This window comes from Mercenaria mercenaria, chromosome 4 (genome assembly GCF_021730395.1).
Source record: "Mercenaria mercenaria strain notata chromosome 4, MADL_Memer_1, whole genome shotgun sequence".
Lineage (NCBI taxonomy): Eukaryota > Metazoa > Mollusca > Bivalvia > Venerida > Veneridae > Mercenaria > Mercenaria mercenaria.
Window position 1 is genome coordinate 21,685,691 of NC_069364.1, and position 14,925 is coordinate 21,700,615.

At 35.3% G+C, this 14,925-nt stretch overlaps 1 protein-coding gene across 1 annotated transcript in view; it reads right to left on the reverse strand.

Moving 5' to 3' along the window:
• LOC123551158 (origin recognition complex subunit 3-like) overlaps positions 1 to 14,925 on the reverse strand; it is a 106,871-nt gene that overhangs the window by 76,588 nt on the left and 15,358 nt on the right. Inside the window, exon 2 of the mRNA XM_045339880.2 lies at positions 4,404 to 4,446. Coding sequence (XP_045195815.2) covers positions 4,404 to 4,446 — 43 coding nt within the window. The remainder of the gene's footprint in view (positions 1 to 4,403; positions 4,447 to 14,925) is intronic.

Genomic DNA, 14,925 nt, shown 5'->3' on the forward strand with positions numbered 1-14,925 from the left:
CTGGTTAGCCCCCCACCCCCCCCCCTACAACAAGAGCTGTCCGTAAGACAGCCAAGCTCGACTATTCGAAATATTGTCACAGAAGCAGGAAATTATTACCCGAAATGTTAAATATCAAAAGAGTTTTAAGTTCGAAACGGGACATAATTTGACCAAAATGCATATCAGTTATGGGACTTGATGCTATCAACTAGTTTAATAACCCCGAAGAAACATGTGAAGTTTCAATTCCATATCTGCATTAGTTTTGGAGATAGTAACTTGCATGTTAAACTTTAACCAGAATTTTCTAAGTCCAAAAGGGGGCATAATTTGCTCAAAATACATGTTAAGAGTTATGGAACTTGACCCAGTGAGGTTGGTAACTGACCTAGAAAAAGAATAAATAAGTTTCAAAGCTATATGCCTTTTGGTAATAGCTGTATGTACTTGTACGCAAAACTTTAACCAGGATTTTCTAAGTCCAAAAGGGGGCATAATTTGCCCAAAATACATGTCAGAGTTATGGGACTTGATTCTATCAACTAGTTTTATAACCCGAAGACACGTGAAGTTTCAATTTAATATCTGCATTAGTTTTGGAGATAGTAACTTGCATGTAAAACTTTAACCAGGATTTTCTAAGTCCAAAAGGGGGCATAATTTGCTCAAAATACATGTCAGAGTTATGGGACTTGGCCCAGTGAGGTAGGTAATTGATCTAGAAAAAGAAAAAATAAGTTTCAAATCAATATGCCTTTTAGTAATAGCTGTATGTACTTGCACGCAAAACTTTAACCAGAATTTTCTAGTCCAAAAGGGGGCATAATTTGGCCAAAATACATGTCAGAGTTATGGGACTTGACCCAGTGAGGTAGGTAATTGATCTAGAAAAAGAAAAAATAAGTTTCAAATCTATATGCCTTTTAGTAATAGCTGTATGTACTTGCACGCAAAACTTTAACCAAAATTTTCTAAGTACAAAAGGGGGCATAATTTGGCCAAAATGAAGGTCAGAGTTATGGGACTTGGTGCTATCAACTAGTTTTATAACCCCAAAGACACATGTGAAGTTTCAATTCAATATCTGCATTAGTTTTGGAGATAGTAACTTGCATGTAAAACTTTAACCAGAATTTTCTAAGTCCAAAAGGGGGCATAATTTGCTCAAAATACATGTTAGAGTTATGGAACTTGACCCAGTGAGGTTGGTAATTGACCTAGAAAAAGAATAAATAAGTTTCAAAGCTATATGCCTTTAAATGATAGCTGTATGTACTTGCATGCAAAAACTTAACCAAGGTGTGATGCCGACGCCGACGCCGACGCCAGGGTGAGTAGAATAGCCAGACTATTCTTCGAATAGTCGAGCTAAAAATGTTGTGTTTCTGGTGGCATGGCCAAAAAAAAGTAGGGTCGGTAGGTCGGTATTTGTTTTGTTTTTTTTTGCATTATGATCAAGTAAATGTAGCCTATTATCACAGTCCGGGGCGACGTGGACACAATAATCATCATCAACCCACCCGTGTTTAAAGCGAAAAAAAAACATTAACAATTATCGGTAATTATTCTGTTGATAAACAAGTAATTGGCCTTGTTTTCATTATCAATTAAAACCCCCTCAAAGAGCTAAAAGAAGTGTGTCGGTATCATGGCATCTAAAGTGGAGATCAAATGGGTTTAGTTGCCCGAGATTGTCATGGCATTACGTCATCTTTTCCCGCCATGTGACACATCACTGTCTGATCGTACGGCCTCGGTTCTTTAAATTGCTGAGAAGAAATCAGTAAAAAAGTATCTTCTTTAATTTTTTTTAAAAGCGAATGCGCAATATCCCGTATAAACTGACAGGTAAATGTGTCAAACGATAATAGTAGATATCCTACCTCTGTGACCTATTTGCCCTCAAGGAATTTACATTATTGTTTGAAAAGAATATCTGACATAGTGTCGAGTCTAAAAAGACATGTACAAAGATTCATTTACTTATTAAACTTATTAAAAACCACAGCGACATCATACTGCTTTATTTTAAAACAATCATTGTTTTTATTTACGTTCACGAGGTCCCGTAACCTATTCATCCGCACTTGCAGAAATCTGTTTGCCAAAAATTGTTTTACTCGATGTATTTAAATTGCTGCCGCTTTTTCATTATTTAAGATTTTTTAATTCTGTTTTTTGTACTGTCTTGTCAAAAGTCTGAATTTTATGACCATAGTATGTATTATTTATTTACTTTTAGAAATAAATAAATAATTAAGATCGCGCTGTTTGAAATTTTACAAATAATTGTATGAAACTTCGATCGTTTTTATTGAATTTTGCCTACATTTCTGTCGACATCTTATTAAAATCGTTATAGAATTCAAACTGTATTATTTCTAAAGCGGTGCTGAAAATTTGAAGCGATTATATTAAAAAATGAATGCACTACAAGCTTTTTTTGTGTACGTGTCGATAAACATTTAAGTAACGGCGATACGATAGGTCGCACGTGCTCGTGGAATGGAAAATTACTGGCATGACGTTTTGATATCTTTACGATTCGCGGGTAAATTCCAGTCAATCCAGGTAATTTTTAGGGATGTAATTTCTGAATTTTGTAAAGTTACTTTATATATTGCAAATCTTAAGTCATCAATTCATACATAAATATACGAAAGCTAGTATTTAGGATGTACATTTCAGATTCATGAAGTTCTTTTTGTAATTATTGTGAAAATTAAGGGATTTAAATTTCGGAAAAATGGCCGACCCGCGCGGTGTTATGCGGACCGAAAATATCGTTGTCATTTAAAAGGAAATATCAGATAAATCGGTGAAATTTCACGCTTTTATTATTAACATGTTTGAAAACTTAGTAGCCCGACGGACTACCCAGCTTGGGAAATTCGGTAGTCCGTCTGAAAAACTGGTAGCCTCGGGCTACCGGGCTACCGTCAAGATCGAGGCCTGATGGGATAATATTGAAGAATCTTTTGCTGTAAATTTAAAATATAGCCTATCATATGCCGACATACATGTATCCTAAAACTACATAGATTTCAATCACAGTAACCTTTTGATTATCCGGAACACCTGAAGAACTGACACTTATTATTTTCCTTAGTGTTTGTAATTACAGGATATCTATCATTATTGTCAACTACATGATAATTTAACAATTTTCATTAGTCACATTATAGGCTATGTTTAAATTTCATATCTTATCATGACAGGAAATTTATTCATGTTCTTCAAAATATAACTTTGGTTAAGAGATTATTTTGATCATGTGATTCCCCACAGTGAAATTAGTGCGCTAATTAGTGTTAATTGGCAGTAGCAACGCCTGAGGAAATCCGTATCACGGCTGATTATCGATTTTCTATAAATAGCCTAATTAACATGTGGTCATATTTTCGAGTGTTTGAAACGACAACGAGACAATACTGTCTAAAATTCGGTAACATTCTTAGATCACTAGGGTTGCATTAACATAATATCTTATATTTTGATAGCTATGATTGACGAACATTTAAGTTTATTCTAACATACTTGAAAATTGTTACAACTTGCTGGAAAAGCTATGGTAGGTACAAACTGGTATTGTCTATGGACCGGAAATGTTCGGAAACTTTTCTGTTGAAATTCCGTTTCTATTTTTAGCCATGGATTATCTGTAGATGTATATAATCTGTAGATTATTGTAACGTTGCTATTAGAAGTCATCGTTCTTTATCAAATACAGTCTTATATTTCGGGAGTTATACATGTGACAATGCGGTTAGGAAACATGTTTGAATTGTCAGTCTGGATTCCCGGCTAGGTTTCAACTTTTTCTACGTTATAAGCTACGTGACCTCGGCCAGTACTATGCAATAGCTAATCAATATAATCGCTCAGTTCAGGTGACATGAGGTCAACGTTTATTCACGTGATTTTGCGTATTTGTATTCATACACGTGGTTGTTTTAATTAAAACGTTGACTTCAGTTTGTATTGATTTTAGTTGCCGAATTTACATTAAAAGTGGTATTAAGGCATATATTGTAGCATTGCATATTCTGCACATTGTGTAGATAATTATTTCCCTGGAAAGCCTGGAACTATTTTTGGTTGTTAGGATGGTCTTAACAACTGACAAGATTTCTCAAACAGAGTATTCTTTTTAACACTGGTGGCAGCAGCCACCAAAAACTAGGCTTGGCAATGATTACTCTTGGGTAGTTTGGTGTAAATCCACCTGGTGGTGTTGGCAAACTTTGACATGTATACAGATACACAGCACTAAATCAACTACATGAACATATGGGAGACATAATGATAAACATTTTCATACCTATCTGGTCAACTGTTTTCCTAAATTATTAGTAGGTCATCATATATTTGTGGGCATGCTCATACACAAAATTTAAGGACTCGACTTTAAATAAACTTACCAATTTTAGCCTTTTTCTTCTTTCCTTTGAAAGCAAAACAACCCTGAAATGGAGAAATAAACAATGTTGTTTTAAATATATGTAGGCACACACACACTTCCAACTTATTTGTAAAGTTGAGGAAATTGCCGTACAACACAAAATCACAAAATGGAAGGTGACAGTACTATGATATTTTTTCAATGGTCATGTATGTGTGCTGTGTGTTTTGGTTTAGTTTATACTAATTTATTTATAGCTTGATTGTGATGAAAGCTTCAAGCGTATTTGAACCTCTACAGAGTCCACTTCCTGGAAAAAACCAGTACTGGTGTCATATCAGAAGTCTTGATCGTGACCCCAGACCACTGCTTCCCTTTAGCATCTTTCTTCAAAAATTCAAATTTTCAGTCATATAATTATAATCAACAATATCTACTTGTAGCAGTGAGCACAATGTCCAACTTTATAGTGCTGCCACACTGGAATATCACACGATAGCGGCACATTACATGACACCTAACCAAGAAACATACTGACACCCGGCTCACCAGTCCTAGCACAGGGCACTCGTTTGTCCATTTTTGGGGCTGAATATGGGTACCATTCCCCTCCTAAAATAATATGTTCTATTCCCCTTTCTCAGAAGAAAATTCCCCTGACGATTGGTTGTTTGACACAAATTGATATTAACTCTTTCTTTTAATATTATATAGTGCCTGTAAGGAAGATTACTATTGCAATATAGTCACATCAGTTAGAAATGATTGAAAACAGTAAGTGTGAAAAGTAGTTACATATACATGGCTTAAACTTCCCCTTTTCGTCTTAAAATGTCAAAAAATTCCCCTTCCTGAGGGTATGGGTACCTGTCCCCAAAAGTTGTCTAGTGCCCTGTAGCACTATCCTCATATCGCTGAGCATCAGCTACAACTTCCATTTTTTTTCAAGTCTTTGATATGAGCGGGCACTCTTATCACTAGGCTACAAAGGCGGTAAAGGATCATGTACATACAATGTTACGTTACATATATACATCTATAATCCTCAAGTTTTACAGAAATTGTTATAAAAAATTTTCCCTACCATATAAACTAACAGTCACTGAGAAATTAGTCTTAGACCTGGAAATATGTAAAACTGCTCTTGCTCTGCTCATTCTAAACAACAATTACAAGCCGGGAATCAGTTAGTTGAGTTCAGCTCTTCTGGGAGGAAGGTACAACCAGTAGACCATTACTACATTTAACCCTAGTCTGTGAGCTGAACTTGCTTAGGTAGCAGATGCCAGTACTGGGCTCGACCTAGGGGTGAAAACACAACTGGACATCAAGATCTAGGCATTGTAACTGAAAATACAAACTTCAAGTAGGAGCTATCTATATTATATATGTATGTGAAGTTAACTGCATCAGAATACAAGGACTGAAAAAATTATTAAAATATCATTTCCTGAAAAAAAAGAGTTATTTGAGCTGAAAAAAAATGACCCTGGATGAAATATTTGGAAAAAATGGAGACAACTCCACAAAGACTTTATGATAGGCTTAGGTGACAATTGACCTAGTACCTCATCCAAACTACCCGCTTTACCTCTAACCATGAAAAAAGCATGCATATTTGCCACATGGATTAGCAACCTGATTACAAAACTATGTAAAGATCAAATAATTGATTGCCGTGGGGAAAGTAGGACATTTTTTGTGGTGAAATCTGTCAACAAACAGACTATTTTTTTTAAAAAAGGCAAAACCCACAGAATTTCACAAGGTGAAATATGGTGAAAAGGCTCCTGCTGGAAAGAGAACAATTTCAACTACCCATACATATGCTTCAAAGTATGTTAAAATATCTAGAAATATGAGAAAATCGAAGAAAACAATTTCAAGACTGTTAGATGCATAACTGTGTAATAATACATGGCATTTATCATAGATAGGTTACTTTTCCTTTGCACTGATATAACATGGGCAGGATTAGGATTAAGAAATGTGTTCACTAAAACAATTTCACTATATAATTAGATTGTTTCCCTTGCGTAAAGAAGGCTTAGGGTAAATCTCTACAAGATCACCTCATCTTAACCCTTACCCTGCAAAATTTCTATACTGTAAAATCATTTAATTTCGTGGGCATTAAATTTTGTGGTTTTGGTCAAAACGGCAATTTCGTGGGAATATGAATTTGTGGATTATTTCAACTTATGAACATAAAATGAATGGGAATTTTACTTGTTCGTTGGGATTAAATTTCGTGGATTGACTAAACCATGAAATCCATGAAAATAAGTCCCTCACAAATATAAATGATTTCACAGTAATGAACTTGTTCATGTTTCAATTTGAACAGTACCATTAACTGTTAAAAGGGACATTTACCAAAATGATATCAACTGAATGGCGAATAGTGCAGATCTTGATCAGACTGCATGGATGTGCAGGTTGATCATGATCTACACTGGTCGCAAAGGTAGAATCAATCGGGTCCAGTATGATAAGGATTAAGATCAGTTGGCCTTGATCCAAGCCGGACAGAGAAAGTCTGGGTCATGAAACCAGCATACATTACAGTTTACATGTCACAAAGTAAGAAACAAGAGCTGTCACTATCAGTGACAAATGTCACCCCCACCCCACTCCCCCCCTCCCCACGAAGCATGCCCAAGAGTGTTTCAATTGTCTGTGCCAAATATGCCAGAATAGTTTAGGTATAATCATCTTGTTAAAAAAAAACCCAAGAGGGTTGGCCCTTAGTCGCTCACCTGCATGAGAAACATATAATAACAGTGTAAACATGATTGACCTAGTGATATCATGGAGACAAATATTCTGACCAATTTTCATTAAGATTGGACCAAAAAACGTAGCCTCTTGAGTGTAAACAAGCTTATTCTTTGATCTCACCTGCCGGTGACCAAGTTTTTGACCCTACATAATCCAGATAAAAATTCATTCGATATTAACTGGACACAAACAGACTTTCAGCCCTGACAAGAATTCACACGTATACACACACACACACAGGGTTTTCCCTAGCCCCCCAAAAAGGTGGTAAATTTACCACTTTTCGAGGTCCATGTCCCCATTTTCTTAGCAAAGGGGGGCATGAGTTTTCCCCAAAAAACAATTTTCCAAATTAATTAAAAGTTAATTTCAATCAATTTAAACTATTAAAAGCCCAAAAGAGTATCAAAGTATTCAAGCAAATCCAAACATGTCCCCCAAAATAAATTTTTCTAGGGAAAACCCTGCACACATGGACAGATGCACACACCAGTGGATGCATGCACGTAAAGTGCGATTTTAATATACATGTACCCAAATTTGGGGGCATTAAAAGTACATTTTATGTCTTTTATTTTTCTACAGAAGGCCTTATAAAAGAAGGTCATTTCAAGTATTCTACATAACCACTGGAAATCTGTAGCTTGCAATTAGCAATGTGTAGGAAACTGCACCTGTCAACAGTTACAGTCATTGGGCAACTTAACCAGCCTGGTTAATGTAATTCAGATTTTATCATAGAAACCCCTGTATAATGTGCAGTTTTATTACCCAAAGGACTCCCCCCCCCCCCCCCCCACCACACGAATCGTGGGTGTGTATAAAACACAGGTGTAGACAATTTTCCAGCTTCGAAACAAGTTTGTTTATGATTTTCGCCATTCCGATAAAGGGGAACTACTCTCCATGCTAATTGTCTAAGCTGAAAACCTATGATCGCTGTTACTTATTAGATAATAACAGTTTATTTTTACTTAAAGAGAATTCCTATAGTTTTTTTCCTTTCATAGAATTTTTTCAAATTCACATATATGATAGGAAAAGTTGTGCTGAAAACAATGAACAAATAAAAACAATAGGTCACCAGGCTTGTTTTTGTGAAAAATTGTTTTGAACACACACACTGTTGCTGAAACTGCCAGCGATTTTTCAACATTTTCATAATTTTCTGCTTTTTTATAAATACCAACCAAAATATACATCCAGGCAGCACAATACGGTTTTTTCTTTTTACAGATTTTATTATATACTTATTTGATATCATAGTCATATTTGTAATACTCTATCCTTACAATAATGGGTACAAATGAAAAAAAATACTGTTTCATACAGTCAATCTTGTGTTAAGAGACCACCTAAGGGACAGGCAAAAAGTGGTCTCTTAAGACAACGGTCCCTCAGGACAAAGTACAGAAAATGGCCATAATATATTGGACTTAAGTTTTCATGTGGTTTTCACGTGGTGTATGTAAGAGACACATCGGGTAAGGATGCAGATAAAATATATGTTATTCATATCAATTTAATAGTTTGAAATTCTCTTCATTTTATGTTTCAGAATAAAGGTTAACCTATGCATGAACTATTTACATACATCAATAGAACTTTAAAGTGTAATAAAGTGTGTGTTTTACTTCGATAAAATCAGCTGATTTTCACACAATGTTATTACATTTCAAGAACGAAGTAAGCCATCCCGTCGATGCCTTAAAGTTAATGTCCCCAAGATCACTCGCGAACTTAAAGAGCTTGAGTGCACAAGATAGGCCCAGACACGGGCATTCTCCTAGCAGTCACGTCCTTAAACCACTCATATACCAAATTGTTTACATCTTCGTGAACAGTTACTCTCCTCGCACGTTTACGATCACCTGAAACATTGTTTTCAATATCCTCCAACACTTCTGCTTTCCGTTTCAGAATGTTTTGGATCTGGGTTTTTCCTACGCCCATTTCTTCAGTCAATTTACGAGCACTTTTGTTCTTACTTAATTCCAACACACGAGCTCTATCATCCATCCAACGTTAACACTTTCCGTTTAGACATATTCAAAATCAATCAATTACACATAGGATATCTTACAATACATGTATAAGGCCCATGTATAACACGATTGCCCATGTATAACACGATATGCGGTTTTCCTTATTTATCAAGGTCAAGTTATTATTGGAAAAAATGGGCGGATCTTAAAAACAACGACGAATTTGATTGGTCATATCGGTCTCTCGCTAATAATTATACAGTGATTACGGGTTCCCATCAGATGTTACTTACATTTCTCACCTTTTGCAATCGAGAATTAAGTGTCAACACGTTCTCATAATTAATCGGCGGCAGTGTTTGATGTAAACACATGATTTAATATGGACATAGTTAAATTTTAGCGGTCGCTTAACCAAAAAAGGTCAGTCAATTTTGCCGAAAATCAGCGGTCGCTGGTCGCGTTAGACAAAAGTCGTTTAGCACAAATATTTTAATAGTAAAATTGTTCGGGGGGAATTCAAAGTGGTCGTTAAAGACAAACGGTCGTTGAGGACACGTGGTCGCACCCACAATATTGACTGTATTTACTTTTGTGAACTTTTTTCAATGAAAAATACCCATAGTGAAGAATATTTTTTTTAATTTTGAAAAAACTCTTTCATAGAATTTTTTCTTTTTCTTCTTGTGTATAGATAATTGTATTGTGAGCATAAAAATGGCTAAAAATGTATGGGTCACCAGGCAAAATTTTATGTTAAGACCGCTAGAATACAACACCTGTTCGGACGGAAATGGCGCGAACCTGGCCAAATTGATTACATGTATGTCTGCTAAAAGTTAAAAAAACGTTTTAAAAATTCGTAATTCTTTCTATAATTGAATACTAAATAATCTGAAAGGTGATATTGTCTTATCAGTACTAAGTCAATTATCTTACATTATATGAACAACACTGTCTTTGTACTAAAATGCGATGTGAAAACACAACCACAAAATAGCAAGATACCTGTCAGGCATGATACTTGTCAATACAACATAAACCAGTATCAACATTTGATTACTGATATAACTTATCAAAAATGTCATTTCATTCAAAATTCCTCATATTTAAGATTGTCTGTAACATGTTTCAACAAATGTTGACTTCAGTTCAGTTTTCCATAGAAAGTGTCGGCTGCGCAGAAAGATGCGCATAAAAAACTATAGGAATTCCCTTTAAATGAAATTATTTTCATATAGATTTAATAGTATTTTGAAGAAAAAATATCAAAAATCTAATATTAATATACTAATACCGTATTTTATCTAAGTCTTGGGACACCCTAAATCTTGGGACACCCTTAAAATCTGGAAAAATAATTATTTTTCTTGTCCCTAATTTTTCGGACAAGTATTTTCTCAGCATATTTTTCGTCCCTAAGTGTTGGGACTATGGTTGTTACTGATTCAAGATGTAAGTCAAATACCGTTATTATACATTGTATGGTGTTGTATCGATCAAAATGTCAAATAATTATAAGAACCAAAGACTATTTTTTTTTTTAACATTTTCGTGTCGTGTTTTTACTTGATATTCTTTTGACAGTAAAGTGTTTTTTTACCATACCAGTTAAGTGTTGTATATTTTTTTACTGCAGCCAGGAAGTCCATTTTCCGTTAGTTAGTTATTTTTATTTACCACTGACTGGAATTTACCCGCGAATCGTACAGCTATCAAAACGCCATGCCGGTAATTTTCCATTCCACGAGCATGTGCGACCTATCGTAATGTCTAACTTACAACGCCGTTACTTTTGTTTATTGACACGTATACAAACAAGAGCTGTCCGTAAGACAGCCAAGCTCGACTATTCAAAATATTGTCACAGAAGCAGGAAATTATTACCCAAAATGTTAAATATCAAAAGAGTTTTAAGTTCGAAAGGGGACATAATTTGACCAAAATACATGTCAGAGTTATGGGACTTGGTGCTATCAACTAGTTTTATAACCCAGAAGACACATGTTAAGTTTCAATTCAATATTTGCATTAGTTTTGGGGATAGTAACTTGCATGTAAAACTTTAACCAGAATTTTCTAAGTCCAAAAGGGGGCATAATTTGCTCAAAATACATGTTAAGAGTTATGGAACTTGACCCAGTGAGGTTGGTAATTGACCTAGAAAAAGAATAAATAAGTTTCAAAGCTATATGCCTTTTGGTAATAGCTGTATGTACTTGCACGCAAAACTTTAACCAGGATTTTTTAAGTCCAAAAGGGGGCATAATTTGCCCAAAATACATGTCAGAGTTATGGGACTTGGTGCTATCAACTAGTTTTATAACCCAGAAGACACATGTGAAGTTTCAATTTAATATCTTAGTAGTTTTGGAGAGAGTTACTAGCATGTAAAACTTTAACCAGGATTTTCTGAGTCCAAAAGGGGGCATAATTTGGCCAAAATACATGTCAGAGTTATTGGACTTGACCCAGTGAAGTAGGTAATTGATCTAGAAAAAGAAAAAATAAGTTTCAAATCTATATGCCTTTTAGTAATAGCTGTATGTACTTGCACGCAAAACTTTAACCAGAATTTTCTAAGTCCAAAAGGGGGCATAATTTGGCCAAAATGAAGGTCAGAGTTATGGGACTTGGTGCTATCAACTAGTTTTATAACCCCGAAGACACATGTGAAGTTTCAATTCAATATCTGCATTAGTTTTGGAGATAGTAACTTGCATGTTAAACTTTAACCAGAATTTTCTAAGTCCAAAAGGGGGCATAATTTGCTCAAAATACATGTTAGAGTTATGGAACTTGACCCAGTGAGGTTGGTAATTGACCTAGAAAAAGAATAAATAAGTTTCAAAGCTATATGCCTTTAAATGATAGCTGTATGTACTTGCATGCAAAAACTTAACCAAGGTGTGACGCCGACGCCGACGCCGACGCCGATGCCAGGGTGAGTAGAATAGCTAGACTATTCTTCGAATAGTCGAGCTAAAAACGCGCGTCACACATTCATTTTTTGATTTTATCGCTTCAGATTTTCAACACAGATTGAGAAGTAATATAATTTGAATTCTATAACGATTTTAAAAAGGTATCGACAGAAATGTAGGCAAAATTCTATAAAAACGGTCGAATTTTCATAAAATTACTTGCAAAATTTCAAACAGCGCGATCCTAAATACTTATTTCTTTCTAAAAGTAAATAAATGATGCAAACTATAGACATAAAATTCAGACTTTTGACCAGAAAGTGCAAAAAACAGAATAGAAAAATCTTAAATAATGAAAAAGCGGCAGCAATTTAAAAATATGAAGTAAAACGATTTTTGGCAAACAGATTTCTGTGAACGTAAATAGAAAATCGGGACGCGGTTTAAAAAAAAAAAACAATGATGTTGTTGCGTTTTTTTAATAAGTTTTGAATGAATCTTTGTGCATGTACATATATTTTTTGACACGGACACTTTATAATAAGATATTCTTCTCAAACCGTTTTGAAATTTCCTTGAGGGCAAATGGGTCACAGAGGTAAGATATCCGCTATTATAGTTTGACACGTTTACCTGTCAGTTTATACGGGATATTGCACATTCACTTTAACAAATTAAAAAGAAGCTTTTTTCATTGATTTTCACAACACTAGATCTACTTCTCAGCTCTTTAAAGAACCGAGGCAAACGATCAAACAGTGATGTACAACTTGGCGCGAAAACATGACGTAATGCCATGAAAATCTCGGGGAAACTATACCGCTTTGATCTCCACTTCTAATGTCATGATACCGACACACTTTTAGCTCTTTGAGGGGGTGTTAATTGATGATGAAAACAAGGCCAATTACTTTGTTTATCAAAAGAATAATTACCGATAATCGTTAAACGTTTATTTTTTCGCTTTCAACACGGGTGGGTGGGGGATGTTACCCGGTGACCGAGAATTGTGTCCATATTTTTGGGACACTTTTCAAAATAATTATTTTTCGGGAAATAAGTCTTGGGACAGTGAAAAAAATAATTATTTTATGCTGTCCCAAGACTTAGGGTAAATACGGTACAGTGTTTTGCAAAGGACATTTAGAAAGAGATTTGAAATATTTCATACAGATGATTTTCCAACTTCAAAACAAGTTTGTTTACAATTCTTGCAATTCTGGTAAAGGGAAATGGGATACGGATATTTACCTCCAGGACATTTGCCCACCAATGAAAATAAGCTCTGCCAAGCGGGGGCAATAAACACCCTAATGGTTGTACCAGAGGAGGAAAGCAAAATTTTAAAGGAAAAGCATATTTAAAGATTTTTTTGGTGGGGCATGTGAGGAGGTTGGAGAGGAGGGGGAGCAAGTTGTGTGTGCCCGGTGGTGGTGACATGAGCTGCATGTTTCAAATGTCAAACTGATGATAAAATATTAAGAAAGTCAGTAGGTCATATTCATGGTCAATAAAATTCAGTTTCATGATTTGTGTGCAAAACTGTGTAAGTCATCAATATTTCAAGGCTGTATCTTAAACAAGAGGGCCATGATGGCCCTATATCGCTCACCTGTTATCATTGCACTTGAGGACAAGAAGGTCTTCAGAAAAACATCTAAGTCCAAAGGACAGGAACAACAAAGCAAAAAATTTAACCAAAAAGAAAAAAAAAAATCTTACAAGGTATAGATATGTCAAAATACACCTAAAAATTGGAGGTACCATCCATGTTGTACTACAGAAAAGTGGTCTCGGTTTTTCCCTACGGCCAATAATAAAAAAGTTACTAAAAATAAGCTATTTATAGCAACGTAAAAAGGAAGTAATTAACAAGAGGACCATGATGGTCCTGAATCGCTCACCTGTCCCAACATGACCCAGTTTTGAACTGAGTATGACGTCGTTTTTTTTCTATTATTTGACACAGTGACCTAGTTTTTGAGCTCATGTGACCCAGTTTTGAACCTGACCTAGATATCATAAAGATGAACATTCAGACCAACCTTCATACAGATCCCATGAAAAATATGGCCTCCAGAGAGGTCACAAGGTTTTTTCATTATTTGACCTACTGACCTAGTTATTGACAGCACATGACCCAGTTTCAAACTTGATCTAGATATCATCAAGTTGAACATTCTGACCAATTTTCATGAAGATCCATTCAAAAGTATGGCCTCTAGAGAGGTCACAAGGTTTTTCTATTTTTAGACCTAATGACCTAGTTTTTGACCGCAGCTGACCCAGTTTCAAACTTGACCTAGATATCATCAAGATGAACAATCAGACCATCTTTCATACAGATCCCATGAAAAATATGGCCTCTAGAAAGGTCACAAGGTTTTTCTATTATTTGACCTACTGACCTAGTTTTTGAAGGCACATGACCCAGTTTCAAACTTGACCTAGATATCATCAAGGTGAACATTCAGACTAATTTTCATGAAGATCTTGTGAAAAATATGGCCTCTAGAGAGGTCACAAGGTTTTTCTATTTTTAGACCTACTGACCTAGTTTTTGAACACAGTTGACCCAGTTTCAAACTTGGCCTAGATATCATCAAAATGAACATTCAGACCAACCTTCATACAGATCCCATGAAAAATATGGCCTCCAGAAAGGTCACAAGGTTTTTTTATTATTTGACCTACTGACCTAGTTATTGAAGGCACATGACCCAGTTTCGAACCTGACCTAGATATCATCAAGGTGAACATTCTGACCAATTTTCATGAAGATCCATTCAAAAGTATGACCTCTAGAGAGGTCACAAGGTTTTTCTATTTTTAGACCTAATGACCTAGTTTT